The sequence below is a fragment of the Apodemus sylvaticus genome, chromosome 3 (assembly GCF_947179515.1).
Source record: "Apodemus sylvaticus chromosome 3, mApoSyl1.1, whole genome shotgun sequence".
Taxonomy (NCBI): domain Eukaryota; kingdom Metazoa; phylum Chordata; class Mammalia; order Rodentia; family Muridae; genus Apodemus; species Apodemus sylvaticus.
In genome coordinates, this window is record NC_067474.1 from 170,223,549 (window position 1) to 170,251,179 (window position 27,631).

Consider the following 27,631-nt stretch of genomic DNA (forward strand, 5'->3'; position numbering starts at 1 on the left):
ACAGCTTACAGCGTTGAGAGCAGAGACCTGGACAGAGCACTCCCAAAGCACCAGCTTCAGTGTGTTCTAGGCATCCAGGTTCCAGCTGCCTCTCTCCTGGCCCTGGCCTGCGGTCCTTAGCAGTGTGCCTTCCACCCAGAACCGGCTGATAGGGAAGTCGGAGAGCCCAGTGGGGATGGTGAAGAGAGCGGACCAGACTGGGAACAAGCGCTTAGGCTTCCTGGAGTATGGGCTGCTGGTGCTGCTGCTGCTGCTGTTGCTGGGAGCCATAGTGACTCTGGGTGTCTTCTACAGCATAGGTGAGCAAGGATACCCTGCCCCCTTACCGGTCCTCAGTCCATCCCTGCATGTCCCTGAGAGAAGCCAGCCTCGTAGCGTGGGGCAAAGGGGTGGGGTCTGCCAATGCCCCTCGCCAGCTCCTAGGGGCCATGCTGCTGACCCCAGCGGTACCACGGAAGGGACACTGACCTGCAAGGGCCCGGCGACCCCATCCAGAAAGCTCTGTCTGTCCCGGCTTGCTGGCGCAGCCGCTTCTGCAGGCTCTGCCTCCGCCCCCTCTGCCTCAGCAGGACTCTAGGACGCCGCAGACTGCTCACAGGTCCCCCGCCCCACCGGTCCAGCCCCCTTCGAGTCCGCAGCCCAGCCCAGCAGAGTGGCTGCTGCAGTTCCCAGATGGCCCAGCAGCATGAGCCCAAGCCCCTGAGCCAAGGGGCTTGTCTCCGGAGAGCTGTCTCACCTGGCGCTAGTCAGGATGACCTGGAGGCTTCCGTTACAGGCTCTTGTTTATTGCAAGTTGGAAGGAAGGGGCTAGCCTGAGAACCCACGAGAGTGGAGGTGTGGCTAGATTGCCCTTTGGGTAGACCTCAGGTGTCTTAGGAACGGCTTCACACACCCACCGACCCCTTCCTAAAGGACCACGTGTAGGACTAGGGTGCTCTCCTTCGCATGGGAGCATCTGGACACCCGGCAGCCCTGCACCCTGCACCTTCTGATCCCTTCATCTCCTTTGAGCCAGGGGTGGGAAGGAAGGAAGGAGGAGGAGGGAGGGGGAAGAACTACATACAATATACAGATATACATACAGTATCAGCCTACTACACTATACTACTCCTGCCAGAGGTACCTGGCAGGTACCTCGCAGCTCTCTTCAGTGATGCACTAGCCTGGCTCTGGCTCTGGCTCTCACACCAAGGCACCAGAGCCTGGAAGTTCCCTCAGGGGACTGCGGATGAGAGAGAGCTGGAAAACACAAGTGGGATCTCCCTAAGAAGGAGGTGGGTATCCCCCACCCAGGGCTGCCTTCAAGGGCCCACGTAGTGTTGGCTGTCCACTGTGGTCTCTGCCCACGTGGTTCTCAGGCAAGTGTTGACATGCATAACCAACTCCAAAGCAGGAACAGTCCACCTCCACACCCCCACCCCCTGCCCCAGTGGAGCCCAGGGTTCCAGAGACCTTTGTTTGAAGTTCACTGGTCTCAAAACACCTGGTTTTGAGGCCCAGTAGCCCCACCCCGAGCCATGAGGTACAAGACTGGGGGATGGGAGTGGGGCTCTCCTCTTCTGTCCCCGCCTGTCTTCTCCCTGCCTGTCTCTCCCTTTATCCTTTGAGCAGTATGACTTCTGGGGTAACCAGGGGCTCCTTCACTCTGCCAGGGCCCCACAATCTCTGCTTCCTCCTCCTCCAGGGCTCCTGAGCTCGTGGGATAACCCTATAGCCTCAGCTTCAGTCAGGGCTTCAGTCAGGACTGAAAAGATGGAAAATTTTGTATTACCCACAAGTACTCTCTCCTTTCTGTTCTGATGCTTTCTTATCATTTCTGATTTGTGAGCTATCGTTTACGCTTTGGTTTCTGGATCGTGTGGCCTTACACCACCATTTTAAATCTTACTGACTTCTGGGTCAGCTGTACCATCACCAGAAGCTCAGTTGGAGCTGGTTGGTGAGAACTCTGGCGCTTGACACTGGTTAACCTTGGGTCTGTTCCTGTTGCTGTGATAAAAACACAGCAAGTTAAGAGAGAGAGCATTTTTCAGAAGTCAAGGCAGCAGGAACTTGAAGCCATCAGGAGCACAATGCATGTTATCTATGCTCAGCTCCTTGTCTTAATTCTGTACAATCCTGGGGTCCCTACCCCCCAGTAGGCAGCTCTGACACTCAGTTCAGTCAAGGTAATTCCCCTCTAGCATGCAGGAAAGGCCTTTGTCCCAGGTGACTCTGGACCCTATCTAGTTGATAACACTGACCATCTCACTAGCCTAGGCCGAGTACAATTTTACAAAAAAAAAAATGTATAATTACAAAAAATGTGTAAAATAAGCCAGACGCTCTTGTGGGCCATGTCAGCCAGCTCCAACCTGCTGAGAGTCCATAGGTTCACGTGAGCTCAGTCAAGGCCCCTTGAAAGACTGGTTTCCTTCATTCTCTTGGTTGTTGAAGTTAGGCCCTGGATCTGCCTCCCAGCCCCATGCTCCCGAAAATAAGACCCAAACTCAAATTATATTTACAAATAGCTTGGCCAAAGAGCTAGGCTCTACTCTGATTAGATCATAACTAAAGATAAACTGTTCTTTATAACCTACATTATATCAGATGGTTGGTTACCTGTACCCTCTCCTCGCCTCTTTTTGGGCTCCTCTCCCTGCCTTATCTTTCCCAGAATTTTTTCTCCCCCTAATGTCCCACCATAGGCCATAGGCTTTGTAATTTACAGGTGATGCATCCATACAATACACAAAATGATATTTCTAAAATTACCCCTTTTCAGTCCAATAAGAGGCTCTTTTTAAAAAATATATAAGTGGAATACAATTATAACAATTATGAAAACTATAAGGCATGATTATACATTTATAATGTCCAGTCCATTGATATTAGGCAACTCAGATACTTTTTAAAGAAAGTTGACTCACTCTCTCTCTCTCTCTCTCTCTCTCTCTCTCTCTGTCTCAAAAATTTATTTATTCATTTTTTATGTATGTGAGTACACTGTTGCTGTATTCAGACACCCCAGAAGAGGGTGTCAGATCTCATTACAAATGGTTGTGAGTCACCATGTGGTTGCTGGGAACTGAACCTCTGGAAGAGCCGTCAGTGCTCCTAATGGCTGAGCCATCTCTCTAGCCCCAGATCTTGTCACTTGGTCTTCCAGTTGTTCAAAGGAGTGTCTCTGAAAACCTTGCAGTAAAGACTTACCATTTTCCCAGAGTGAGTGGGACTGAGGATTGACTTGTCTATCGTTTAAGGCTAATGACTGAACGTAAATTCAGCCATAAAGGGTTGAAGAGGTGTCTCAGCAGTTAAGAGCACTGGCTGTTTTTCCAGCTTTGATTCCCAGCACTCACGTGGCAGCTCACAACTGTCTGCAGCTCCAGTTTTAGGGGATCCAACACCCTCTTCTGGCCTCCACAGGCACCAGGAGTGCACACAATGCACAGACATGCACAGACATACACACCCTTACCCATCAACTAAAACAGAATCTCAGTAAAGGGAGGGAGAACTCTTATGTTTTCCTCAATCACTCTCCATCAAAAAGATAACCATAAACTACAAACTTGGTTCATAAACGTATGCAATTATATATCTGTGGTTTATTTATCTTTGTGTATGAGTGCTTTGACTGTAATTTTATTATCAGATATACATACAGTATCAGTATACTATATGACATTATACAGTGATCTTAGCAATGCTCTTCATTCTAGATTCTGCTCCTTTAAAAAAAAATGTTTTTCTATGGGGCTGAGAGATGGCTTGGTGGCTAAGAGCACTGGCTGTTCTTCCAAAGGACCAGAGTCTGACTCCCAGCACCCATGTGGCAGCTCGTAACTATGTGTAATTCTAGTCCCAGAGGATCTGATATCTTCTTCAGTCTTCTTCAGGTGTCAGACACATGCATGGCACACAGGCATACATACAAGCAAAGCATCTATATAGGTAAAAATAAAACCAATTTATTTGCAATTTTTCTGTTACATTTATTTGAGGCAGAGCAAGTCATGACAGACACACACATGAAGGTCAGAGGACAATTTTGTAGAGTCAGTGTCTCCTGCTACCACATGAGCCCAGAGTTGTTGTTGTTGTTGTTGTTTGGTTTGGTTTCATTTGGCTTGGTTTTTTTCTAAACAGAGTTTCTCTGTATAGCCCTGGCTGACCTGGAACTCACTCTGTAGACCAGGCTGGCCTCCAGCTCAGAGGTCCACCCGCCTCTGTGCTGGGATTAAAGGCGTGTGCCACTATCCTATTCAACTAGGTCCAGAGAATCGGACATGAGTACTTCCCTTCTTTTATCCGAAGCATTCGTGTACCGCTCCACTTCTGCAGCCATGCAAGGCTGGGATTTGAGTTTGTCTTTTACTGGGAGGATTTTCCTTATTTGCATTCCCCGGATCTCCAGAATCTGTCTTTTGTCTACCATGATGGTATTTCTGATGCCTCTTCAGCCTTTCTTGCTATTGTTCAATCTGAGCTATTTCCCCCCTCAATTTGCTTGAAATTCTTTTTTTATCCTCCTGATAGTTGCTGTTTTTTTTCTTTCAATTATTTGCTAGTTTAAAATTAATGCAAATCTTCCCCCACCCCTGAAATCTTATTTTGTGTGCCTTGTGGTGGGGTATGTGGTGATGTGGTATGGAGGTCAGAGACTACCTTTTGGAGCTGATTCAATCCTTCCACCCTTACGTGGATTCTGGGGATCAGTCTCAGGTCCCAGTCTTTCTTTCTGAACAAGTGTCTTTGTCCTTGAGCTATCTGGCAGGCTCTGAACATCAAGTATTTTCACAAATAGCTGAAAGTACTGTGCCTTCATTCATGGTCATCCGGAACTCTGTTCACGAGCAACGGTGTTCATCATTCAGGTTGGCTGACCCCAGCCTCTGCCTGTTTTTGTAAATATCGTTTTAGTGGCACGCTGCCTTTGTCTACTTGTTTGTGCCTATGCTCCTTTCCTGGCAGAGAAGCTAAGCTGTGTAAGTGAGGCTGAGCCTGCCAGCAGCCCTCTTTGCAGGAAGATGTCTGTAGCCTGGACCTGAGCTGTGTCCTCAGAGTCTGCAGTTCATCTTGGGTGTATTCTCCCTGTGACTCAGTGAGGAAAGGAACAGCCTGAGTTGGTATGTACACCAGCTCCCAGCTATACTGCCTAGCAGGGCATTCCAGCTCCTGTCCCTGCTGTGTGACCACGGACAACCTCCACGACATCTCTGTGCTACAGTTTTCTGACCTGCAAAACAGAAATGATAAGAGTGCATGCATGCATCAGGGGCTCACGTGAGGGCTTGAAAATTTAACACAACAGGAATGCTTAGAAAAAACTAGCCACCACACAGGTCATTATCCGATTTGGTAACAAGAAGTCAGTCTTGCCACTGACCCGATCGATCTTGACGTTTCGTCCTGTGTGAAGGTAAATTAGGTTGTGAGACACCAAGCTTGCACATCCCAATACAGATGTCTCTGAACCTTTTGCTTAAAACCACCCTTGTCAGTTAAATATTTTATGCCGTATTTGAAAATACTCATTATTTTAAATTACAAATATATGGTGGGCTGCACACATGAGTGTAAGTACCCTCAGGGGTCAACTCTGGAAACTAGGGTTGCAAATGACTGAACAGTCATGTGGGTGCTGGGACCTGGATTCAGGCCCTCTGCAAGAGCAGAAAGTGTTTTAAGCCACTGAGCCATCTCTCCAGCTCCTGGTCTCTCTATTTGTTTTTAACACCTGAGCTATAAAAAGCCCAGAGTTACATTTGCTTTCCTTGCTATTGTCTGGAGTTCATCATTTCATAACTCTCTTGACAGGTCCTTTTTCTGTCTAGTGATTGTTATGCAAAGTTTGTCTCTAGCAGTTCAAAAAGCAGTTTGTGCCTTTTGTGTATTTGATGTGTGTGTGCACGCCCGCGTGGGTGTGTGTGTGAGAGAGAGATGTGTGTGGGGTGTGTATGTGTGTGTGTATGAGAGAGAGGGAGGGAGAAAGGGAGAGAGAGAGAGAGAGAGCAGAGAGCAGGCTGGCCTCCAACTTACTATATACAGTCAAGGATGACCCTGAACTTCTGATCTTTTTGTCCCTACCTAACAAGTGCTGTGATTACAGAGTTACGCCTTCATACCCCGTTTTCAAACCTTTAAAACAGTTTGCTGGTATGGGGTAGCTGGATTATCAGGTTGATCTTGGTCATTGCATGGCTTTAAACGGAAAATGCCTGGCGTGGGATCCCGTGTTCGATCACTTGGTCTCCGCCTAGTGGCGCTGTTGGAAAGGTTATGGAACCCTTAGGAGGCGGAGCCTTGCTGACGGAAGCACGTCACTGGGGGTGGGCTTTATAGGTCGGCTCCACTTCCTGCTCTCTTTCTATGCTTCCTATACGCAAATGAAGTGTGATCAAGCTGCTTTCCGAGTGGCAGGTCAGCCTTTCACTCATGCACACACGCGGTATTGCTATCATGTATTTGGTTTCTACCGTGTTTTTAAGTACCACACACAGACCATATGCAGTTACTGATGCTTTTCATTGTATCACGTTCCTCACCTTATAACAACTTTGATTCACCAACCCTAACACACACACATGCATACACACATGCACAAACACACACATACATGCACACACATGCTCGGAGTTAGAGCTTCACCACTTAAACAGGGTGAGCACAAAAGTACTGTCCATCACAGACCTCAGCGTAGGAGGGACTAGGGAATCTTCCAGAACATGAATTCAAGTCTACACTGCTGCAAGCCCTTCAGGCCTTTCTGGCGATCAGACGCCTCAGTGATGCCCACTTAGAAGCAATCTGTTGTAAATCGTTAGTTGATTCTTACCATGCTGGGTCTGCAACTGTTTGTAAACTTCAACAACTACATGATTTTCTTTTTAAAAATATGTATTATTATATTTGTTATTCGTGTGTGGGTGAAAATGTATGGGTGTGTGTGAGAGGAAGAGAGACAGAGGCAGAGAGAAGGAGACAGAAAGATGGAGACAGGGAGACAGAGAAAAACACAGAGAGAGACAGTGAGAGGGAGAAAGACAGAGAGATAGAAACAGAGAGAGGGAGACAGACAGAGACAGAGTGCATATGTGAATGCAGTCGCACACACTCCACATAGCACAAAAACAACTTTTGGGAGTCTGCTCTTTCACAGTAAGTGGCAGGTTTGCACAGCAAGCTCTCCAAACCACCTCATGTCCCATATGGTCTCATTTTTAGCATTTACAGCTGATTCTTTTCAAATCGGGTTTGAACTTCTTGTCAGTTTTAGCTACTTCTTTAAGTATTTCAAATAGTATATTATGCTCTATGTCACGCAGACACCTGTAAAGGACCCAACACCTGGGTGCCCCCAAACAACACTATCTGTCCTTGGCTGAGGTCAAGCTTACCCAAGCCAGACTCAGCTTGAGCACCTCTGTCAGGGGACCCTCATCCAGGCACAGAGACCTTGCAGGTCCTGTTCCTCTCCTGGAGGGAACAGGTGAAAGTGCTCAGGCTGCGTGGATCCCGGTGGCCTTTGTCTTTGGCCTCCTGTGTGATGTAAGCGGGAAGGTTTCCCTCTGAGAATTTCCATCCGGTCTTGAGATGCTTCCAACTGGGAGAGCTTCCTGTTGACTGTTCCCTTGGCTACACCACAGCCACATCTGCCTCCCAGCCCCGCCCAACTGGAAGGTTGCTCAGCCAGTGAGGGGGGGGGGAGCGTGGGTTCTCTCCATCACTGAGAACTCTCTTTCTCTCTCTCTCTCTCTGTCTCTTTCTCATGTGTGATGTGTGTGTGTGTGAAATGTGTGTCTGTGTGTGAGTGTATGTGATGTATATTTGTGTGATGTGCGTGTGATATGTATTTGATGTGTGTGATGTGTGTGTGATATGTATATGTTTGATGAGTGTGTGGCATGTCTGTGTGATGTATGTGTGTGATGCATGTGTGTGATGTTTATGAGATATGTGTCTGTGTGTAATGTGTGTGTATGATGTATATCTGTGATGTGAGTGTAATATGTATTTGATGTGTGTGATATATGTATGTTTGATGAATGTGTGGCATGTCTGTGTGATGATGTGTGTGATGCATGTGTGTGAGATGTGTGTGATGCATGTGTGTGATGTATGTGAGATGTGTGTCTGTGTATGATGTGTGTGTATGATGTGTGTCTGTGTGTGTGATGTGTCTGTGTGTAATATATCTGTGTGTGATGTGTGTCTGTGTGTGATGTGTCTGTGAAGTGTGTTTGTGTGATGTGAGGGTGTGATGTATATCTGTGTGTGTGATATGTGTCTGTGTGTGATGTGTGTCTGTGTATGATGTGTGTCTGTGTGTGATGTGTGTGTGATGTCTGGTGTGTGATATGTGTATGATATCTGTGTGTGTGATGTGTGTGATGTCTGTGTGTGAGGTGAGTGTGTGATATGTGTTTGTATGTGATTTGTGTCTGTGTGATGTGAGTGTGTGACTTGTGTATTTGTGTGTGCATGTGTGCATGCACTGTGTGTGCAGGTGTGGAGGCTGCAGATCAATGTGACAGAGTCCTTTATCACTCTCCACTTTGTCTTGTAAAGATTTATTATATTTGTATTTTAGTTCTTTGCATACATGTAGGGACATGTGCACACAGCGCATTTTCCCCCTGAGGCAAGAAGAGAACATCAGTAATCCCAGAGTTGGGAACTCAATTCTGATTTTCGAAAGAACAGTACATGCTTTTAAAGCATTTACTTATTTATTATATATAAGTACACTGTAGCTGTCTTCAGACACTCCAGAGGAGGGCGTCAGATCTTATTACGAATGGTTGTGAGCCACCGTGTGGTTGCTGGGATTTGAACTCAGGACCTTCAGAAGAGCAGTCAGTGCTCTTAACCACTGAGCCATCTCTCCAGCCAGTACATGCTTTTAACCCTCGAGTCACCTCTCTCTCCAGTCGCTCCACCTTATTTTTTGGGAAAGGGTCTGTCACTGAACCTGGAGCATACTTGTTTGGCAAGGACCTCACTGACTGCTCCGTCTTCCCAGACCCTCTGTAGTGTTTTTCCTCAGAAAGGGGCTGAGAAGGAGAGGAAAACCTTAAGTCATTTAAGCTAAGGTCTTAGGGACTGGAGAGATAGTTCAGTGGTTTAAGAGCACTGGCTGGTCTTCTAGAGTAACCAGGTTCAATCCCCAGCAACTACACAGCAGCTCACAGCCATAATAAATTTTACAAAATTAAGGTCTTAGTTGAGTCAAGGAGTTTTTAATGATTTGAAAAACAAAATTTGGGCTGGAGAGATGGTTCAGTGGTTAAGAGCACTGACTGCTCTTCCAGAGCTCGTGAGTTCAATTCCCAGCAACTACATGGTGGCTCACAACCATCTGTAACGGGATCCGATGCTCTCTTCTGGTGTGTGTATTCACATAAAATAAACAAAATAATCTTTAAAAAAAATTTTCAGGAAAACAAAATTTCAGAGGGATTGCGAAGACTATTCTTTCATGAATGTATGTGTAGCACACACACACACACACACGTGTACACACACATATGTTTGCATGTGTGTGTGTGTGTGTGCGTGTGTGTGTGTGTGTGTGTGTGTGTGTGTGCGCGCGCGTGTGTGTAACTCCATGATTCCACTGGGAGTCCAAGCACTGGGATTATAGGTGGGGCCAGCATGCCTACTGGCCTTTACTTGGGTACTGGGGATCCAAACTCAGGTTCCCACACTTGCATGGCCACTGACCCATCTCCTGACCCTCAGGACTGTTTTGGGGGGAGGGGGTGGCATACTATAGAAGTTACCTAAACAAGCACCAGAGGGTGCCTAAGTGTCTTAGTCCAGGTCTCTATTCCTGCACAAACATGAGCAAGAAGCAAGTTGGGGAGGAAAGGGTTTATTCAGCGTAAACTTCCACATTGCATTCATCACCAAAGGAGGTCAGGACTGGGACTCAAGCAGGTCAGGAAGCAGGAGCTGATGCAGAGGCCATGGAGGGATGTTTCTTACTGGCTTGCTTCCCCTGGCTTGCTCAGCTTTCTTTCTTATAGAACCCAAGACCACCAGCCCAGGGTGTGGCACCACCCACAATAGGCCCTTGACCACTAATTGAGAAAATGCCCCACAGCTGGATCTCATGGAGGCACTTCCTCAATGGAGGCTCCTTCCTCTGGGATAACTCAACACAAAACCAGCCAGTACACAAAGGAACTTGATCCTTCCTGGAATCCCATCCACTGTAGCCATTCACACCCTGTGGGTTTAGCTCTGGGGCTTCTTCTGGACTCTATTTCTGTCTGAGTTCAGGTCTCACTGTCCCAGGCTGTCTCTGAGCTTCGATCTTTCCATCTCTGCTGCTTTCTGAACACTGGGACCACCATGCCTGGCTCAGCGGCTCAGCGGCTGTTCCCTCTCTTCATTTTCTTCCTTTCCCTTCATGTTTTATCGGGGTTTGGAGATACTTGCTGACCGGATTCACTAACATTAGTACTTCTTTTGTGGGATTTAATAGCTGTCACGACTGTCACATGACTTCCTTGATTTATCTGAGACAGTGTCTCCTGTGCTCTTAAACTGGCTATGTAGAGAGGGTGGCCTTGAACTCCTGATCCCCCCACATCTATCTCCTGTCAGTCCTGGGTATCTCCAAGTGACCTCACTTCCCAGAATTCTTTCCTGTGGCTTCCACTTGTCCAGTGAATCCCGTAGCATATGTGTGAGCTCTCCACATCTTCGGTGACCTCAGCAGCTGCACAGACAGCCACTGCTAATTTTGGACTCACTCCAGTCTACTCCTCTTGACCATTTGGGGTTCCCTCTTGATTTGCTTATTTGTCTTGGCTAGGGTTTGGTGTTTTCATGTTTTGTTGTTTGTTTGTTTATCTATGTTTGGCTTATTTGTTTTTACACAGGGCCTCACGATGTCACCCTGGTTGGCCTCAAACTCATAGAGATCCACCTGCCTCTGCTTCCCAAGTGCTAGGATTAGAGGTCTATGCTACCATGCCTAGCAAGGTTTTAGGTGTGTTTGAGACAGTTTCATGTAGCCCAGGTGTCTGCCTCAAATTTACCATATAACTAAGGGTAGCCTTAAATTCCTAATTCTTTTGCCGCTCTCTATGTCCTACTTGCCAGATATGGTTTATGTGGTGCTGGGAATGAAACCCAGGGCTTAGAGCACACACTAGGCAAGCAGTCTACCTACTGAGCGACACCCTGACCCCTGGGGTTTCTTCCTGATTCATCTGCTTCACAAGGGGTGGGGAGGGGGAACAATGACTAGAAGTGGGAGGTTCTCTGTTCTCCTGTGCCTGTGGGCATCACCACAACCTCCCTGAAGGCTGTGTGAGCAAGAATCACAGGATGGAGCTTACATCCTCTGCATCAGGTTCCCTAGGAACCCTGATTCTTCACAGCAGCCCACATCTGCACCCAGAACGCTGTAGACAGAAGCATGCTTGTGACCTGCCTTGCACCATGGTTCCCTTCCTGTGCTCAGGCCTGTGGAAGGAGGAGGGCTCTTTGGGGCTTCTTTGTCCTCACCTTCTTTGTGATGTTCTAATCTCTCCAGAGGTAGCTTCAGAGGTTTACCCACCCCGTTGAGGTGCGTGCCCAGTCTGCAAATGCTTTTTTTCCCCTCCTGGTCACGGATCCTCTTTCTGGAGGCGTGATCGACTCTGTGAGATCCAAGGTCCAGTGTCTCACTCACCCTCAGGCTCTGCTCTTGAGGTGGCCACACCCCTATAAGGCAGCCAGAGCTCAAGGATCCTACCTCTTCCCTTGACTGCCACCCCCCCCCACACCTTTCATTGCAGATCTGAGGAGTCAACTTTCTTGTCCCTGGAGCTCAGAAGTCCCCCTGAAATGTTCCCCTTGGTTGCCCCACAGGATTGGGGAGAAGGAGTAGGCTCCTCAAGGACAGAGTCCACATTGCTATCATAGCTGAGTCAGGTCTGGTTTATAACATCCTCACCTGTGGAGCGAACAGCCTTTCACGTTGCCTATGTCCAAGGGACACCCATTGCTGGCAGCACTGTCTGTGCTAAGCTGTACCAGGAACCCCACAGATACCACCAATTCCCTCCTCACAGGTCTGTGTGTCTGACTATGGGGAATCTCAATACCACGTCCAGGCTCGACTTGGTCCGCAAGTCACGTCCAGCTTAAAACTAGGAAGGAAAGGCAGAGCCCAGATAACATTTGATATCAAGGTTTATTCGTTACTGTGATAAGTGTTAGTTCATCTTCACGGAGTGCTTATAGCAAATAGCAGAGAGGCTCATGAGCAAGGCTCACTACTACAAAGACAAGCATCAGTCTACAATACATACATAGGGTACCTAACTCAGAAGCAAATTTTACAGAGAGACTCACGGACAAGGCTCTACAATACACAATTGGGGTACCAGACTCAGAAATAAACATCAGAGGGGCTCAGAGGCAAGGCTTGAAATCTGTCATTGCTTGTGGCTGGGCAGTCTCAGGCATTGGGTCCTTCCTCTGGATCCTCTTATGCTGATGCAGCCAGGGCGGCAGTCAGTTGTTTCTGGTTGGAGAGTTAGACACCACGACAGTCTTCCCTGTCCCAGCATCAAGGTCTCTGCTGTGAGCCTCTGCTTTGATTAGCTGCAAGGGGCGGTCACTCTCTAGCTTTACATTGCTGCCTACAACTTCATTCTTATCAGCTACACAAAGGGCTGATTGTGAGCTGGAGTCAGGGCTAGCTGTTCCTCAGACTCTCATCTACTCCAGGCAGCTGACATGCGCTAGCTGCTCCTTACCGTAACCTCAGTCTTGTTCTAATTTCTTACTAGCATGCTCTCTATACTTGTTCTTTCCCAACTCCCCCCCAACCCCCATCCTATACTTGTTCTATACATCCTATACATCCTATACATCCCATCTCTATACTTGTTCTTTCCCAACTCCCCCCCCACCCCTTGGTTTGAAGACTTCCATGCTAAGACTCCATGTCCCACATGTAGTGGAGGGACAGGGTCAAGGGGTGTAGGTAGCTTTGAATCTTCAGCAGTCAGTGCGAATACAGAAGTTGCGGGGGTGAGGGTTGCCACTAGGGAGGCCCCCCTGCCTGCAAGGACCCAATTTTCCCAAATTAGCCTATTTATTCCTGTGCTGGGGCTGTAAGAGCAGCCTTCTGTAGGCACATCCTAAGAAGACAGGCAGAACCTGGGTAGTTCAGGAAGGACCTGAAAATAGGAAAGCAAGCTAGGGGGGACCTTCCCCCTCCCACTCAAGCCAGCAGGAAGTATGAGGAGGAGGAAGCGAAGAGGATGAGTAGACACAATCCCCCTGCCTCCGTTCCATGGTGTGTGGTGAACACTATAGCCCTGAGCACTGACATGCAATGATCACTGAGGCTCCGAGGGTGACGGAGGGGCTGAGCACTGTGTTTCTCCCCAGGGAAGCAGCTGCCCCTCTTAAGTAGCCTGCTGCACTTCTCCCGGCATGAGAGGACGGTTGTAAAACGAGGTAGCCTTTACCTTCCCTGCCAGGCAGCCCTGAGGAGGTGGGCTTGGCATCTGGATCTGCCATGGGTGGGGTAATGTGGATGGACAGGGAACACAGAAGGGATGGGGGAGAGAGGATATTGGCAGGGGCACCAGTCACCTGTAGTTGCTGTATGTAGGATGTCTGGGGACAGCTGGGTACTACCTGTGAGGCTGGCTTGATACCACCTGTGGATATACGAACCACATGGTAAGGATAGGGTGGGATAGATATAGTATAGCACCTTAGAGATGGTGGGACAGCAAGGCGGCAGGGTAGGAGCAAGGTCCTGAGCCACAGAAGGGGTCCAAGGAGGTAGAGAATTTGAAGGGGACCCCAGGTCACTGCAGCAAGGCTATGCTTCAAACCTATTTTGGAGGTGTCGATGGTGGGTGGGGAAAAACAGAGGCCCACCTCATCTGCCCTGCTCCTGCTATACCCTGCCACACCCACCCAACGTGTAACCACCCTCCTACTCTGTGCGCCTCACGCTCCTCTTCCTTTCCTCCAGCCCTCAAAGATTCATCACAGAAAAGTGACATCTGCACCACCCCAGGCTGTGTGATAGCAGGTGAGCTTCTCCCCTGGGGCATCCACAAAGCTATTTGGGGGCTGCCTGAAGCCAAGCTGAGATTTTGGTCTTAAAATTGGGTGCTATGGGCAGCCCTCTGCAAGAGGAAGAAAAAAAAATCTTGTGGGAAGGTGAAATGAGAGGGAAAAAAAGTCTACAGAGACGCACAGAATATGGTTTTCTCGGGTGGATCCTGAAGTCCCACGGTGATGCCTTCTATAAAATCTCCAGCTGCAAGAGACCAAGATAAACAGCTGGACAGGATTCTAGGGGTTCCCTGGGCAGAGTGCTAAGCACATAACTTCAGGCTCCTGTCACCAACATACTCCAGATTCTGGGAAACAGCTGCCCCATCTATCTGATAAGTAAGAAACCTCAAGGACATGGAGTGAGAAGCCACTGAGACTACAAGAGGCAGAAGGGCTGTGGAGACATCCAGGAGTCTGGCACCAGTTTAGAGGGCAAGGTCACTAGCTGGGGCCTTCGTCAGGGCAGGAAGCACATTCCAATATCAGGTCCTCGGATGGGAGAAGACAGGAGGGTTTGAGGTCCTGTGGTTTATTAGGGGCAGCCCTTGAAGCCACTTAGGTAATTCCTCCCATTTTTCTAGAGTCCCTGTGGCTCGGGGAAAGTGATTAACTTACTCAAGAGCAGATCAATAGCTGCCAGAAAGCTGATCGTTGATAGTTCACATAAACCTCAAACAAACTGTCCCCAAAGTCTCTCAGGCTCAAAGGCAGGTGTCGAGATGTCCACAATTCAGGTGTCCACTCTTCTCCTCCCTCTACCCCCTTGGAATAAAAAGCGGCCAGAATCCTCCAAAACATGGACCAGTCGAGGAACCCCTGTGAAAACTTCTACCAGTATGCTTGCGGAGGCTGGTTGAGGCACCATGTGATCCCCGAGACCAACTCCCGATACAGTGTCTTCGACATCCTTAGGGATGAGCTGGAGGTCATCCTCAAAGGTGAAGAGTGGCCACCACCAGAGGGCAGGGGGGTGACACTGAACCTTGGGTAGGTTCCCCACCCAACATCTCGGTTAGCAGGGTCAGTGGAGAAATCACTGCCCAGGAGTTGAATTGAGCCGTCACTGTGGTGTGTCTGCCCAGCCTGATGTCTCTGCCCACCCTTGTCTGTCAGAGAGATGCTTACCCAGGGCTAGAAGTGACCAAGGGTTACAGGAGACATGAATTGTTGATCTGGGCCCTCAACAGTCACCTCAACCTCTGTTCAGCTTTCTCCTCTGCCCACAGGGGTGCTGGAGGATTCCACTGTCCAGCACCGCCCGGCTGTGGAGAAGGCCAAGACGCTATATCGCTCCTGCATGAACCAAAGTGAGTAGGACCGCCCCCTGCGAGGGCCTGGTTAGCTCCAGGGCCAGGGCACACACTGAATACCATGAGACAGGAGAGGGCACCCTGCAGAGCACATACAAAGCATCTGTGTGTGGTGCCTCCCCTGGCCTGGCTCAATACCAGCTGCCCTGTATACTGTGGGCTTTGAAGCCCCAGCCTGTGCTTATACTGCCCAAGGTCCTCGCTTCTGAGCTGCAGGGTTGGGCCCAGCTGGGACATGTCCTAGAGGTTTGAGATCCGTCCAGTGTACTGCCAGTGGGAGTCAGTAGGACAGTGGTTTTATGAGGTCATCTCCATTGCAACCCTACCTGGGCCCATCCAGGGCTATCTTATCCCCCCAAATCATGTGGCCAATACCTACCAGACAGAAAACTCCCTCTAGATTCTCATCTTTACTAAAGTTCTAGCCTCACCTCTCGTCTCTCACCCATGGCATCTTGAAACTGGTACCCTCCGTCAGAGCCATGTGGCTCCTCCTTTTCTGCCGGATCTTTGTCCCTTTCCTGTGTCCCCTCAGCCTTGCCACATGCCTGGACATGATGGCATCAGCCCTTCTTGTTGCCAGCTCTCAAGTTCTGCTTCTGTCATCTGAGAGTCCTCCTCTGTGTCTGTGGTAGATTCCGGGTGTGTCCTGTCCACTTAGTCTTTGCCTGGAGTTCTCCCAAGTTTCCCTGTCAGAAAAGCACTTCCTTAGAGGCACCTTCCTTAGCCCAAGTCTTTAGACTGCCATTGTGTTGCAGACACAAGTCACATGGCCCCTGTGTGACCTTCTGTCCCTGGGCCTCCCTCCTGGCCACAACTCCTTTCCTAGGCTTACTCACCAGCTGCCAGATAGTTCCCAACCTCCTCGACCCCAGGGAAGAGTGAACTTCACCAGCAACCTCTGAGCTAAAGCTAGCCTATGAAGCGGGCGTGCTTTGGGCTTGCATCATGGCACCCGAGCCGGCAGAGTCTGAGTATGCACACGTGCCTCCTCCCCTTCCCAGGTGTGATAGAGAAGAGAGACTCTGAGCCCCTGCTGAAGGTCTTAAATATGGTAGGAGGTTGGCCTGTGGCCATGGATAAGTGGAACGAGACCATGGGTAAGTATAGGCCTGTTTGCAGACTTCAGGGAGAGGTCTACTTAACCCCAAAGCTGCCCACAAGCTAACCACCTGCTCTTGGGAAACCCCAAGGGGTTGTTCCTTCCAGAGCCAATTTAGGGTCTCAAAAGCTGGCTTAGGCTCCACACTGGGGGAAGTCGGTGGCAGCTGGGACAAGCACTCATTGTGGCTGGTTCCCTGAAGCTCTGCAGAGGGGCATCCCTCCTGGTATTCGAGACACCGGTCTTCATATCCCTCTGTGTTGCTACTTTGTTTCCAACCCAATTACCCGGTAAAAGAAATCTCAACTCAACAAGTAACAATACAAGCTATAAGCCTAGATTGGGCAGATTTCCCACTACACTACTCTGTTCCCATCTATATTATCCCATTTAACTTGCGGTTTCTCTAAGCCAGGAGCGTGTGTCTCTCTCTCCTCTCTTTTCTTCTCTCTCTCTCTCTCTCTCTCTCTCTCTCTCTCTCTCTCTCTCTCTCTCTCTCTCTCTCTCTCTCTCTCTCTCTCTCTCTCTCTCTCTCTTCTCCCCTTCCTGTTGATCCCCCCTTGACTCCTCCCCTAAACTCTCAGCTCCTCCCCCTTCCTCCTGCCCAATCATTGGCTCAATCCTTTATTTGAAAAGTTAAGGTGGGGAGAAGGTTCACAAGGCAACTCCTCATCTGCAGCCCCTCTGTGGAGTGGAATTAGCACCAAAATACAAGCCCAGGACTATCAACACTTAAACACACACACACACACACACTTTGATTCCCTCAGAACCTATTTCCCTACGGACCACTTGGAGAATAGTCCCTCAGTCCCCAAAGTCCCACAGTGAGTTCCCTACCTAAGTCAGGCAGGGCTCCCTACACCCCCAGAATGCTCTGTGCTTAGGAGGAAGCTCCCCGTCTGGAGATGGGCTAGCTGGTCTCCAGCATGGGTGCTGACTCCTCAGGCCTCAAGTGGGAACTGGAGCGGCAGTTGGCTGTGTTGAACTCGCAGTTCAATAGGCGGGTCCTCATCGACCTCTTCATCTGGAATGACGACCAGAACTCCAGCCGGCATGTCATCTATGTATGCAATGCCCTCGGGGAGTGGGGGTGGGGTGGGGACGGGGATGGTGGCTGGGAAGATCTGTGAGCTCTGTGCATGTGTTGCTTAGCCACAGCTTATTCTGCAATGTGAATTGTGCTAAGGAGAGAGGCTGGCCTTGTGCTTCGCCTGTTTCTTATCCATTGTGAGAGTTTTGGCACCTGGGCAGGAAGGCTGCAGGGGCCCTACCTAGAAGGTCAGAGAAGCATACTTTGGGTAGGGCGTGAGTCCTTCCTGTGGGAGACCTTTGCCCCATCCAGCCCCTCTCTAACCTCCTTGCAAGTCCCAACCTGCAACCCCATCTCTGTGTCAGGGAAAGGCTTGGGTTTGGAAGCATCTGCCTTCCACAGGGAGCTGGCATTCTACGGGGCACAGTCCTGGGGGAGGGGACTACTGCCCACCTCAGCCGGGTTGCAGGGATCCACACGCTGCCAGTAGTCACACCCTCTGTGTGTTTCCAGATAGACCAGCCCACCTTGGGCATGCCATCCCGGGAGTACTACTTCAAGGAGGGCAACAACCGCAAGGTAAGCAGGGAGCCTTGAGGGCTCATGTCCGATACAGATGTGCACATGTCACAGGCCTTGGGCCCACTAACCTTGCTTCCCAAACCAGCCTCTGTCAGCACTTGTGGGAATGTGACCAGGCACTGAGTGCTGGGGACAAAAACATGGACACCCAATTTCCACACTTATGTCAGTCCTGAGGTAAGTGAGCTCGTCCAGACAGGCAATCCATTGTACACTGTAGCTGTCTTCAGTCACACCAGAAGAGGGCATCAGATCCCATTACAGATGGTTGTGAGCCACCATGTGGTTGCTGGGAATTGAACTCAGGACCTCTGGAAGAGGAGCCAGTGTTCTCAACCACTGAGCCATCACTCCAGCCCCATGCAAATCCATTTAACTTGACCCTCCCATGCAGAATGATGTCCAGGGTCTGGGAGGCTCAGAACTCAGCCTAGGATGGGCAGAAGCCCCGAACCTGCCGTGTAGAGTCCACTCCTGCATCTATGGAGAGAGGCAACTATTTAGTAGCCCAAGGTGGAAGGAAGAGCTGGGATGGACAGAAAGAAGGCAGGGACAGCAAGGACATCTGTCCAGGAACAGGGTAGGAAGGGGCAGGAGGCAGGAGTGACCCACACTGCAGGGCTGAGTGCTTGTGGGCATCAAGCTGCCAGGATCTGACAGATGATCAGGACCAGGAGGAAAGACCGTGTGGTCAAGGAAGCAGGCTGGGAGAAGGTCGCAGGATACAGACAATTGGGACCTGGAACATCCCAAAAAGCTTGAGTGTGTGACCACCAACCTAGCAGCTGTCAGAGCTAAGCACTAGTGGAGGGGTGGTCTCCAGCTTCAGCTAGAGCAAGGGAAGCCCCTGCAAGAATGGACATGAAGGAAGAAGGATGCCCAGGTGGATAGACAAACATCTTGAAGAAACAATACCCCCACCCCACGGCCAAATCATGGCCGGGGCAGCCTCAGAACTTACCGAGCTCCTGCAGAGGCCAATCTGGCACTGTGCATCTCTGAAAAACCGTCCTCATCCACAGAGGCCTGGGCATGGGTCATCCAGTGAAAAGGAACAGGGACCACGGTTTTGGTCCTGAGCTGTCTGGCTGGCATGGCCAGGGCATGTGACTCCATACCAGGTTTGGGCTGGGCAGTAGACCCAGAATACAAAGGCTGTCATTTAGGCTTGTCCCTGGAGGGGGATCAGGGTGGCAGTGACAGCTGGGTGTGGTATGATCAGTCCCCACACTCACGTCTGTACTATCTGTGCTGGAGCCTTTGGGGAGGCTAGAAGGACAGACTCCCAGGGCCCGCTCCAGGCACACCCCGCCCAGACCCCTATCCCGCAGAGGGGCCTAGGTGGCCAAAGCCACTCAGCTCCATCCATCATCCTTCGGCCAGGTACGGGAAGCCTATCTGCAGTTCATGACATCAGTAGCCACTATGCTTCGGAAAGACCTGAACCTGCCCAAGGAGAGCGCCATGGTGCGGGAGGAGATGGAGGAGGTGCTGGCCCTGGAGACGCATCTGGCCAACGTGAGGCAGGGTGGTGCTGGGAGGCTTGGGCTAGGTGCTGAGTGCCACACTGTGTGACCCCTGGTCCCCACATAGGCCACAGTCCCTCAGGAGAAAAGGCATGACGTCACCGCCCTATACCACCGAATGGACCTGGTGGAGCTGCAGGACAGGTTTGGTCTGAAGGTGAGACCCAGGCACCCACCCACTAGCCCAGCCCCAACCCATCTGGGTACTCATTCCCCAGATAGTTACTCCTGGCTCTAATGGGGCAATATGACTGGCACTGCGGCAGAAAGTACCTTTAAATGAGCATAGTGAGAAAAATCCCAGCAGGAAAACCATTGTTGCCTTGGGACAGGCCTCAACCCTAGAGCAAGATAAAGCTGCTCTAAAGGGTCATGCCAGAGAGAGGACAGGGCTGGGACAGGTCCCAGGTCAGAAGTGAATGGGCCTTCAGCCCCTTCCTACTGACCAGAACATCTAAATAAGAAGCACTTGGATCTATACCTCTCTGCCCAAAGACAGGACAGGAGAGCCTGAGAGAACCCTAGACCCAGCTCACTATATACAGAGTTTCACATCTCGTGTCCCTGGATTTGAAGGTCATGGCTATAGACAGTGTTCAAGAATTAAGAACCTGCACTTTCAGAGGACCAGCATTCAGTTTCCAGCACCCACACCAGGCAGATAATGACCACCTGTAACTCCAGCTCCAATGTTCTCCAGGGATCCAATGTTCTCTTCTTATTTCCATGGGCACCCGCAGACACTCACAGATACATAAGCGTACCACACACATAGGAAAAGTTAAAATGAATCTTCAGTTAAGCAATAAACTCAAGCCGGGCTTGATGGCACATACCTTTGATCCCAGCACTCGGGAGGGAGAGGCAGGTGGATTTTCTGAGTTCCCGGATAGCCAGGGCCACACAGAGAAGTCCTATCTTGAAAAATCAAACAAAAACCAAAAACCTCACACAGTAAGCTCCTCGAGAGCAGTTCTAGACTAGCCTGACAAGAGACCATGTCTCAAAACATTTTTTTCCAAAGTAATTAAAGTTATGCCATTAAGCTTAGCACTGTGTAATATTTACTGAGAGTAAAAATGACCATAGGACTAGGAGAGTTTAGTAACGAAGCTCTGCCCTAGCATGTATGACATCCTGTGTTCAGTTCTAAGCATGAGTACTAAAAAAGATGTTTAAACAAAAATAAATATCCCGCTTATGCAGTATGTAAGACTATCATATTTTCTACTTTGGTCATTTTTGCTAAGATACTCTTAGCATTTTCCCCCAAGTACACTTAATTTTTCAGATATTCTGCACGGACTCTTGATTGTTTCACAGCCCACAGGCTCTGGAGAAATGTCACCCTTGGTCCTGATTCCTATTGACAGTTCTTTCTCACCTGGCCTGTTTCCCAAACGTTCTTCATGGGGGAACTGGGTTTCCTAGATGCATGGGCTGCCTGCCCCTTCCTTCCTCCCCACCTCTCTACAGGGGTTTAACTGGACTCTCTTCATACAAAACGTGCTGTCTTCTGTTGGAGTCGGGCTGCTCCCAGATGAGGAGGTGGTGGTCTACGGCATCCCCTACCTGGAGAACCTTGAGGAGATCATTGATGCCTATTCAGCACGGTGAGCCCAGGGGTAGTTTCCATAGGGTCTCCGCATCTTTGTTCCTAGCCCACAACACACACACACACACACACACACACACACACACATACACATGGCTCCTGCTTCTGGGAGAAGATCCCATCCAGCACTTTTCCTCCGGCGTGAGGAACACAGAGGTTTGATTTTGGTGTCCACAATTCCTCACCCTGGTGATAAGAGTTCTAAGCAAGAGGGACAAGCAGGTTAAGTCTTGGAGTATCGAAAACCACGCATAGGGTGGAACCTGCTGGCTAACCCATGTCTTCTCCGTCAGCAGACAGCCACTCACCTGTCCCATCTAACCTCTGCTTCCTCTAGGACCCTGCAGAACTACCTGGTGTGGCGCCTGGTGCTAGATCGAATCGGCAGCCTGAGCCAGAGATTCAAAGATGCCCGTGTGGACTACCGCAAGGTGAGTGCATCCTGGAGAGGGAGCTCCTGCCCAGGCAAGCATTCCAGGATCTGTTTCATCCTGGGAAGCTGGGGCCCATGTGCTGTCATCCCTTGGGTCTGGGACAGGTACCTGGTGGACAAGAGCCCCTGCCCTACTGGGGCAGTCAATGGCCAGCAGCCAAAAATGCAGAAGCCTGGGCGGTCAAAACCAAGTGTGGCCAGAGGAGGGACCAGGAAATCTAGGGAGTTGCTCTATAGAAGTCATGAGATTAGGACAAGAGGTCCAGCCAGTGGAGAGACTTGAATGGCTGGACAAGAGAAACTGCCACAAGGCTTCTATATGGACAGGACACCAACAATTCAAGGAATCACCACAGGATGCAGAGTTCAGGGACCAAGTCTGAATGGAAACACACCTTGCACTTTCGCATCTCTGGGGACAGAGAGGAAGGCAATCCTACAGCCACTACAGCCAGGGGAAACAGGAGCTAGAGAGCTGGCAGCCAAAACTGTATATGTTTCTAAATGCTTGCTCCATAGTCAATGCTAGTCCTAAGCTCTGAGAAAATTCCAAACAGGCCACAGTGTCCAGGGGCGGGAGAGCAGAGTCTGAATGGGACCCTGGCTTTTTCAGAGTAAAGACAAGTCCCTTCAAAATAGCGCAGTGGTCTTCTCATGTCCAGGGGTAGCATATGGTCTCGGTCGTCCCAGGTCTGGCTTTGGGTACCCTGAAGCCCATGGTGGAAGAGACCTGCCTGCCTCACAAGCTCAGGGACCCATACCTGACCTGGGAAAGTTAGGCCTTGGCACACGGGTGAAGGTGAGTGGATGGGCAAGCGAGTGAATACAGAAACACGCCAGGCGCTGTATGGCACAACCGTGGAGGAGGTGCGCTGGCGAGAGTGTGTCAGCTATGTCAACAGCAACATGGAGAGCGCCGTGGGCTCCCTCTACATCAAGCGGGCCTTCTCCAAGGACAGCAAGAGCACGGTGCGTATCCTTGACTCCAAATGGGCACCATCAGTAGCAGCTCTTAGTTCACCCTGGGACAGCCACCTGGCAAGGATACCCATCTGTATCATCACCACGACACCCGGTGACTCCCATGTCTGGCCGGTTCAGCCCCTACTCTCTCCCTGAAGTCGGTGACTCCTAAAGGAACATGCATTAATACCAGCCCACAAGACCAGAGGGAGGCCCAGAGAAACAAACCCCACCCCAGGTGCTTCTGACCTTGAGCTCCAGCCCTGGACCCTGTGAGGCCCCTGGGAAAGGCACAGGCTGTATGGGTTCTGAGCCCAGTGTAAGCAGGCTTCCAAAAAGCCAGCGAGGCTACAACCCTGAGCCGGAATGGTCACCCACGTTAATGTCACACTCCCCCAGGAGGTCAGGGCCAGGGCGGCACTGGCTTCCTCCTAAAGGTGTCCTAGACCAAGCCTGGAGTTCGAATCATACCCTTTAGGACATGAGGCTACACATTCCCCCAGGTCAGAGAGCTGATTGAGAAGGTAAGGTCCGTGTTTGTGGATAACCTGGATGAGCTGAACTGGATGGACGAGGAATCCAAGAAGAAGGCCCAGGAAAAGGTGGGCAAGCCACAACCGGTGCTATACCCCCAGGGGAGTCCCTACTGTCAGGACCCCTGCTTGAGGTCCAGCCCCAGGTGGGAGGGACGCGGGAACAGATGCCATGCCTGGGTAATCCCCAGGAAGCAGAAGGGGGCTCTGCAGTCCGAGGCTAGGACCTATCCAAGTTCCTCTGGGGCCAGTGACAAGACAGTCACTGACTCCTGAGCATAGAGAATGGCTTACGTAGAAAACCGCTTACATGCCTGGGTCTGCAAGCTGGTGGAGTGAACTTGCTGACACAGCAGGAAACGGAGCCAGCATGTGAGGCTGAGGCATCTCCCATGGTGGATGACTCTAGCAGTCCTTCCTCTGCTCAGGCCATGAATATCCGGGAACAGATTGGCTACCCTGACTACATTTTGGAAGAGAACAATAGATACCTGGATGAGGAATACTCCAGTGTGCGTACCTTTGGAGCTATCCCTGCCCACACCCCAGTCCCCTGTTCTGAGTCCCCCCTCCTGGGGAGGGGGCACTCCATGTAAGCCACCCCCCTGCTCTCCTACTTCATTCAGCCACACCCCTACACCCTGGAGTGGCTCTAACCTCACCCTGTTTACAGATGGGGAAACTGAGGCCCAGAGAAACCGATCTTTCTGAAAGTCACATACATGCTTGGAGTCAGGGTACCCTCCTCCAGTTGCCCAGCTGTCCTGTGTGTCTTGAGACCCTTCCCCAACCCTCAGCCCCTCCTCTAGGACTCTGGAGGACTCGGGCTGAGTGCCAGGCACATGGAGCTCTTTTCTTCTCATAGTTGACTTTCTCTGAGGACCTGTATTTTGAGAACGGGCTTCAGAACCTCAGGAACAACGCCCGGAGGAGCCTCAAGAAGCTTCGGGAAAAGGTGGACCAGAATCTGTGAGTAGAATGGCTACATGGGCTAGCCTGGTACACAGGACTTATCTACTGGCTAGGGGTGGCTCCATGAGTCTGTCCTGATGCTAGCTGAAGAGAACGTTAGACCTAAGTCGTCCTCCTCCCCAGCATCCTCTGCTTTGGGGGCCTCAGAGAGGGACCAGACCCTGGGGTTGGCTTAGGATGCCGCAGTAGTAGCTGGCCACTCTGCCCCAGAGCTCTTCAGGGCAGGATCTGGTCAGCCAGGGCAAAGGAACTATAGGGAGCCTCCTGGCAGATTTGGACTCCAAATGACCAGTGTATTTACCACAGCTGGATCATCGGGGCTGCAGTGGTCAATGCCTTTTACTCCCCAAACAGAAACCTGATCGGTAAGCCCACCTTGCCTCTCCAGTACAGCCCCTCACCCTTGCCCGGGAAACTGCCTATACTCAGAAAGGGGAACGGGTTCCAGGTGATGTTGGTCGCTCTATGGGCCACCTCAAGGGTCATAGGTTGGGAGGGACACAGAGGAAACAGTAGCAGTAGGTGGGAAGAAATTGCGCATGGATCCTCAATCCAACATCCCTGTTTCGGTATCTTGAGCATTTCATTGTCTGTACATTGGGCAGTCCTAGCTTCAGATGACAGGTCCCAGTGGAGGTGCCCACAAACAGCTCATCTTTGTCTCCCGGGGGTGGGGGAGGCAGTCTTTCCAGCAGGGATTCTCCAGCCACCCTTCTTCAGCAAGGACCAACCACAGTCCTTGAATTTCGGGGGCATCGGGATGGTGATCGGGCACGAGATCACACACGGCTTTGACGATAACGGTAAAGGGACATACAGGAGCACCCCAACCCACTGGGCAGGCTGCGATCATCCATTTAGCTTCTTAATGGATTAGTTGGATAAAGGCTTCGCCTAGTCTCCATTACCTGAAGGGGCTGCCCCGTCTGACTCTTTAGGGCCTGACACCCTCGATGATGGCTTAGCTGTTTCTTCCACATGGATCATGTGAGGGTAGCCATGTGCTCCTCCATGTGGGCTTGGATCAGCTGAATTTGGGACTCCTGGTCCTAATTTCAGGGGAAAGGATGGGGTGGCATGGAAGCTCTCCTGAGCAGCCCCCCAACATGGCACAATGTGCTTGGAACCCCGGAACTCTAGCTGCTGGGGAAAGTTCATTAACATCCAAGCACTGAGCTGGCCTTGCTGGAGGGTGCAGTGGGGCAGTGAAAATAGGGCCTCGGGGACAGTATGCATGTCCCAAGTGTGCATGTCCTCCGCTCCCATGCAGGTCGGAACTTTGACAAGAACGGCAACATGCTGGACTGGTGGAGTAACTTCTCAGCCCGGCACTTCCAACAGCAGTCGCAGTGCATGATCTATCAGTACGGCAACTTCTCGTGGGAACTAGCAGACAACCAGAACGTAAGCATGTCACCAGCACTGTGGTGGCCCTGCAACTGTACCCAGACCTGGCCCCATGGGACAAGAGGGGCCAGGGCCAGCTGGCTTCCATCCTATCTTTTTTTATGCAGGTGAACGGATTCAGCACCCTTGGGGAGAACATTGCTGACAACGGCGGCGTGCGACAAGCATATAAGGTGGGCCCTAGCGGGGCCCTTGAAGAAAACAGTACAGTCCTAACAAGACAGGGCTATGCCCAAACCTGGGGGGAGGGGGGGGAGCTGCGTCCTAAAAACCCTCTAGTTGAATTGGGGAGGAAGCTGTATCCCATGGTCATATTCCTGGAGTCTTCCACATTTCCCACGCTTGAGCTGGTACAAGTAGCTCCTAACGAGTCTACGCAGCAGAGATGACATGGCTGTGGTGGCCCACATGTACAGCTTCGGGATAGAGAGCCCTGGGTACCAGGATCCTATGTGGGTGGATTCCAGGTGGCAGCTGCGTGGCCGAGGCTCTCACAGAGCTCTGTTGGATAGGCCTTTAGAGGTCTGGAGAGGAAACAGCAGACTTACATACAACTTATACTAAGCTCGGGAGGCAGGCCAGCAGCCACCTAGGGCAGGTCCTGGAAGCAGATTACCCTGCATGTGGCTCTCCGGAAGCCTGGCTGCACCCCGCCCCCTTTTTGATGCTTGCAGGCTTACCTACAGTGGCTGGCTGAAGGAGGCAAAGATCAGCGACTGCCGGGACTGGACCTGACCTATGCCCAGCTTTTCTTCATCAACTATGCCCAGGTAACCCCTGGTGGGGACCGAGTCCCCGGTCCTCTCTCTCACAGCTTTGAAGAGCCACTATAGAGTGGTTCCAAGGGTACCATGAGCTTGACACATCCCAAAACTGCCAGCTGGGGAGAAGGCAGCAGATATGGGAGGGAAGGGACCTGTTAGCCTCCGTCCTATAACCAGGAGTTTAGGTAGGTAGGGACTCTATTGCAAAGGGTACTGCTCAGGCCCTCAGGCCAATAACCAGACCACCCACACATCTCCAGGTGTGGTGTGGGTCCTACAGGCCAGAGTTCGCCATCCAGTCCATCAAGACGGACGTCCACAGTCCTCTTAAGTACAGGCAAGTGTGCAGTCCCCAAGCTAGCATGCACACCTTGCCTCTGCCCTGGGCCCCTCCCCACATCTCAGACCCCTCTGCTGGTCCTCAGGGTGCTGGGCTCACTACAGAACCTGCCAGGCTTCTCTGAGGCATTCCACTGCCCACGAGGCAGCCCCATGCACCCCATGAAGCGATGTCGCATCTGGTAGCCAAGGCTGAGCTATGCTGCGGCCCACGCCCCGCCACCCAGAGGCTTCGTGAATGGTGCAGCCGGCAGAGACATGCAGGTCTTTGCCTGAAGGCCACTGGAGCCACCAGCCAGCCCTCCGCGCCCAACCTAGAGTGCAGTCACCCGCCCACACCAGGGATGAGTGGTGCCTGGTCCTGCGCCCCTAGGTCAGTGAGGGTCAGCAGCCCGGTAGGAGCAGTCAGCTGTCTTCCACCCTCTCCATAGTGTGTGGCTAAATGTCCTCGAGCTTCAGACTTGAGCTAAGTAAACGCTTCAAAGAAGATTTTGCTTTGTACATGTTAGAGTTGGGTGGTTGGTTGGGTGGGAGGCCTGGGTGAGCTGTGGCCAGGGGTGGAGGGAATTACAGCTGCTAAGAGAAAGGGTTCAAGACCAGTCTCTGAGAATCTTGGCACTGGGAACCATGAGGAGATCAGAATACCCCTAGAGGCTATGACCACAGTTCAGTGGATTGGGCTTCCAGGGCGGGACCGGAGCTATATTCTGGTGACTCACATAAGTACCTGGCAGGGACACCTGGAGACCTGGGGAGCAAGGGTGGAATCTGGAAGCCAGAGATGGTCTAAATTGCAAAGGGGACATCACTGGCTGTTTACAGCTGGTCATTGGATAGAAGGAGGACATCAAGGTGGACCCTGTAGTCACCCTGGCTTGGATTTAGAATCTGATCATCAGGGCCCACCTGGAGGGAAGATCCCGTGAGAAGGGGAGCCCTGAAATGGTGGGGTGTCTGGATTTCTGGTTGAACCTTAGGATCC

The 27,631-nt window shown here is 51.0% G+C and overlaps 1 protein-coding gene across 1 annotated transcript; it reads left to right on the forward strand.

Annotated features, from left to right (window-relative positions):
• The first annotated feature begins 154 nt into the window (after positions 1–154).
• Mmel1 (membrane metalloendopeptidase like 1) lies at positions 155–27,122 on the forward strand. Its single transcript, XM_052178328.1, has 23 exons — positions 155–299; positions 13,384–13,452; positions 13,982–14,041; positions 14,847–15,008; positions 15,297–15,377; positions 16,385–16,480; positions 17,431–17,549; positions 18,029–18,094; positions 19,481–19,615; positions 19,691–19,780; positions 21,100–21,236; positions 21,576–21,669; positions 22,512–22,640; positions 23,138–23,236; positions 23,596–23,679; positions 24,033–24,136; positions 24,446–24,504; positions 24,823–24,942; positions 25,410–25,543; positions 25,654–25,719; positions 26,221–26,316; positions 26,571–26,647; positions 26,736–27,122. Exons 1-23 carry the CDS (start codon positions 176–178, stop codon positions 26,833–26,835), a joined length of 2,301 nt encoding a protein of 766 aa, XP_052034288.1. The 5' UTR covers positions 155–175; the 3' UTR covers positions 26,836–27,122.
• Positions 27,123–27,631: the final 509 nt, after the last annotated feature.

Coding starts and splice junctions, on each gene's coding strand:
- Mmel1 (XM_052178328.1), top strand. CDS start 176: ATGGTGAAGAGAGCGGACCAGACTGGGAACAAGCGCTTAGGCTTCCTG. Junction 25,720..26,220: donor GCGTGCGACAAGCATATAAG/GTGGGCCCTAGC, acceptor TGATGCTTGCAG/GCTTACCTACAGTGGCTGGC. Junction 26,648..26,735: donor CACAGTCCTCTTAAGTACAG/GCAAGTGTGCAG, acceptor GCTGGTCCTCAG/GGTGCTGGGCTCACTACAGA.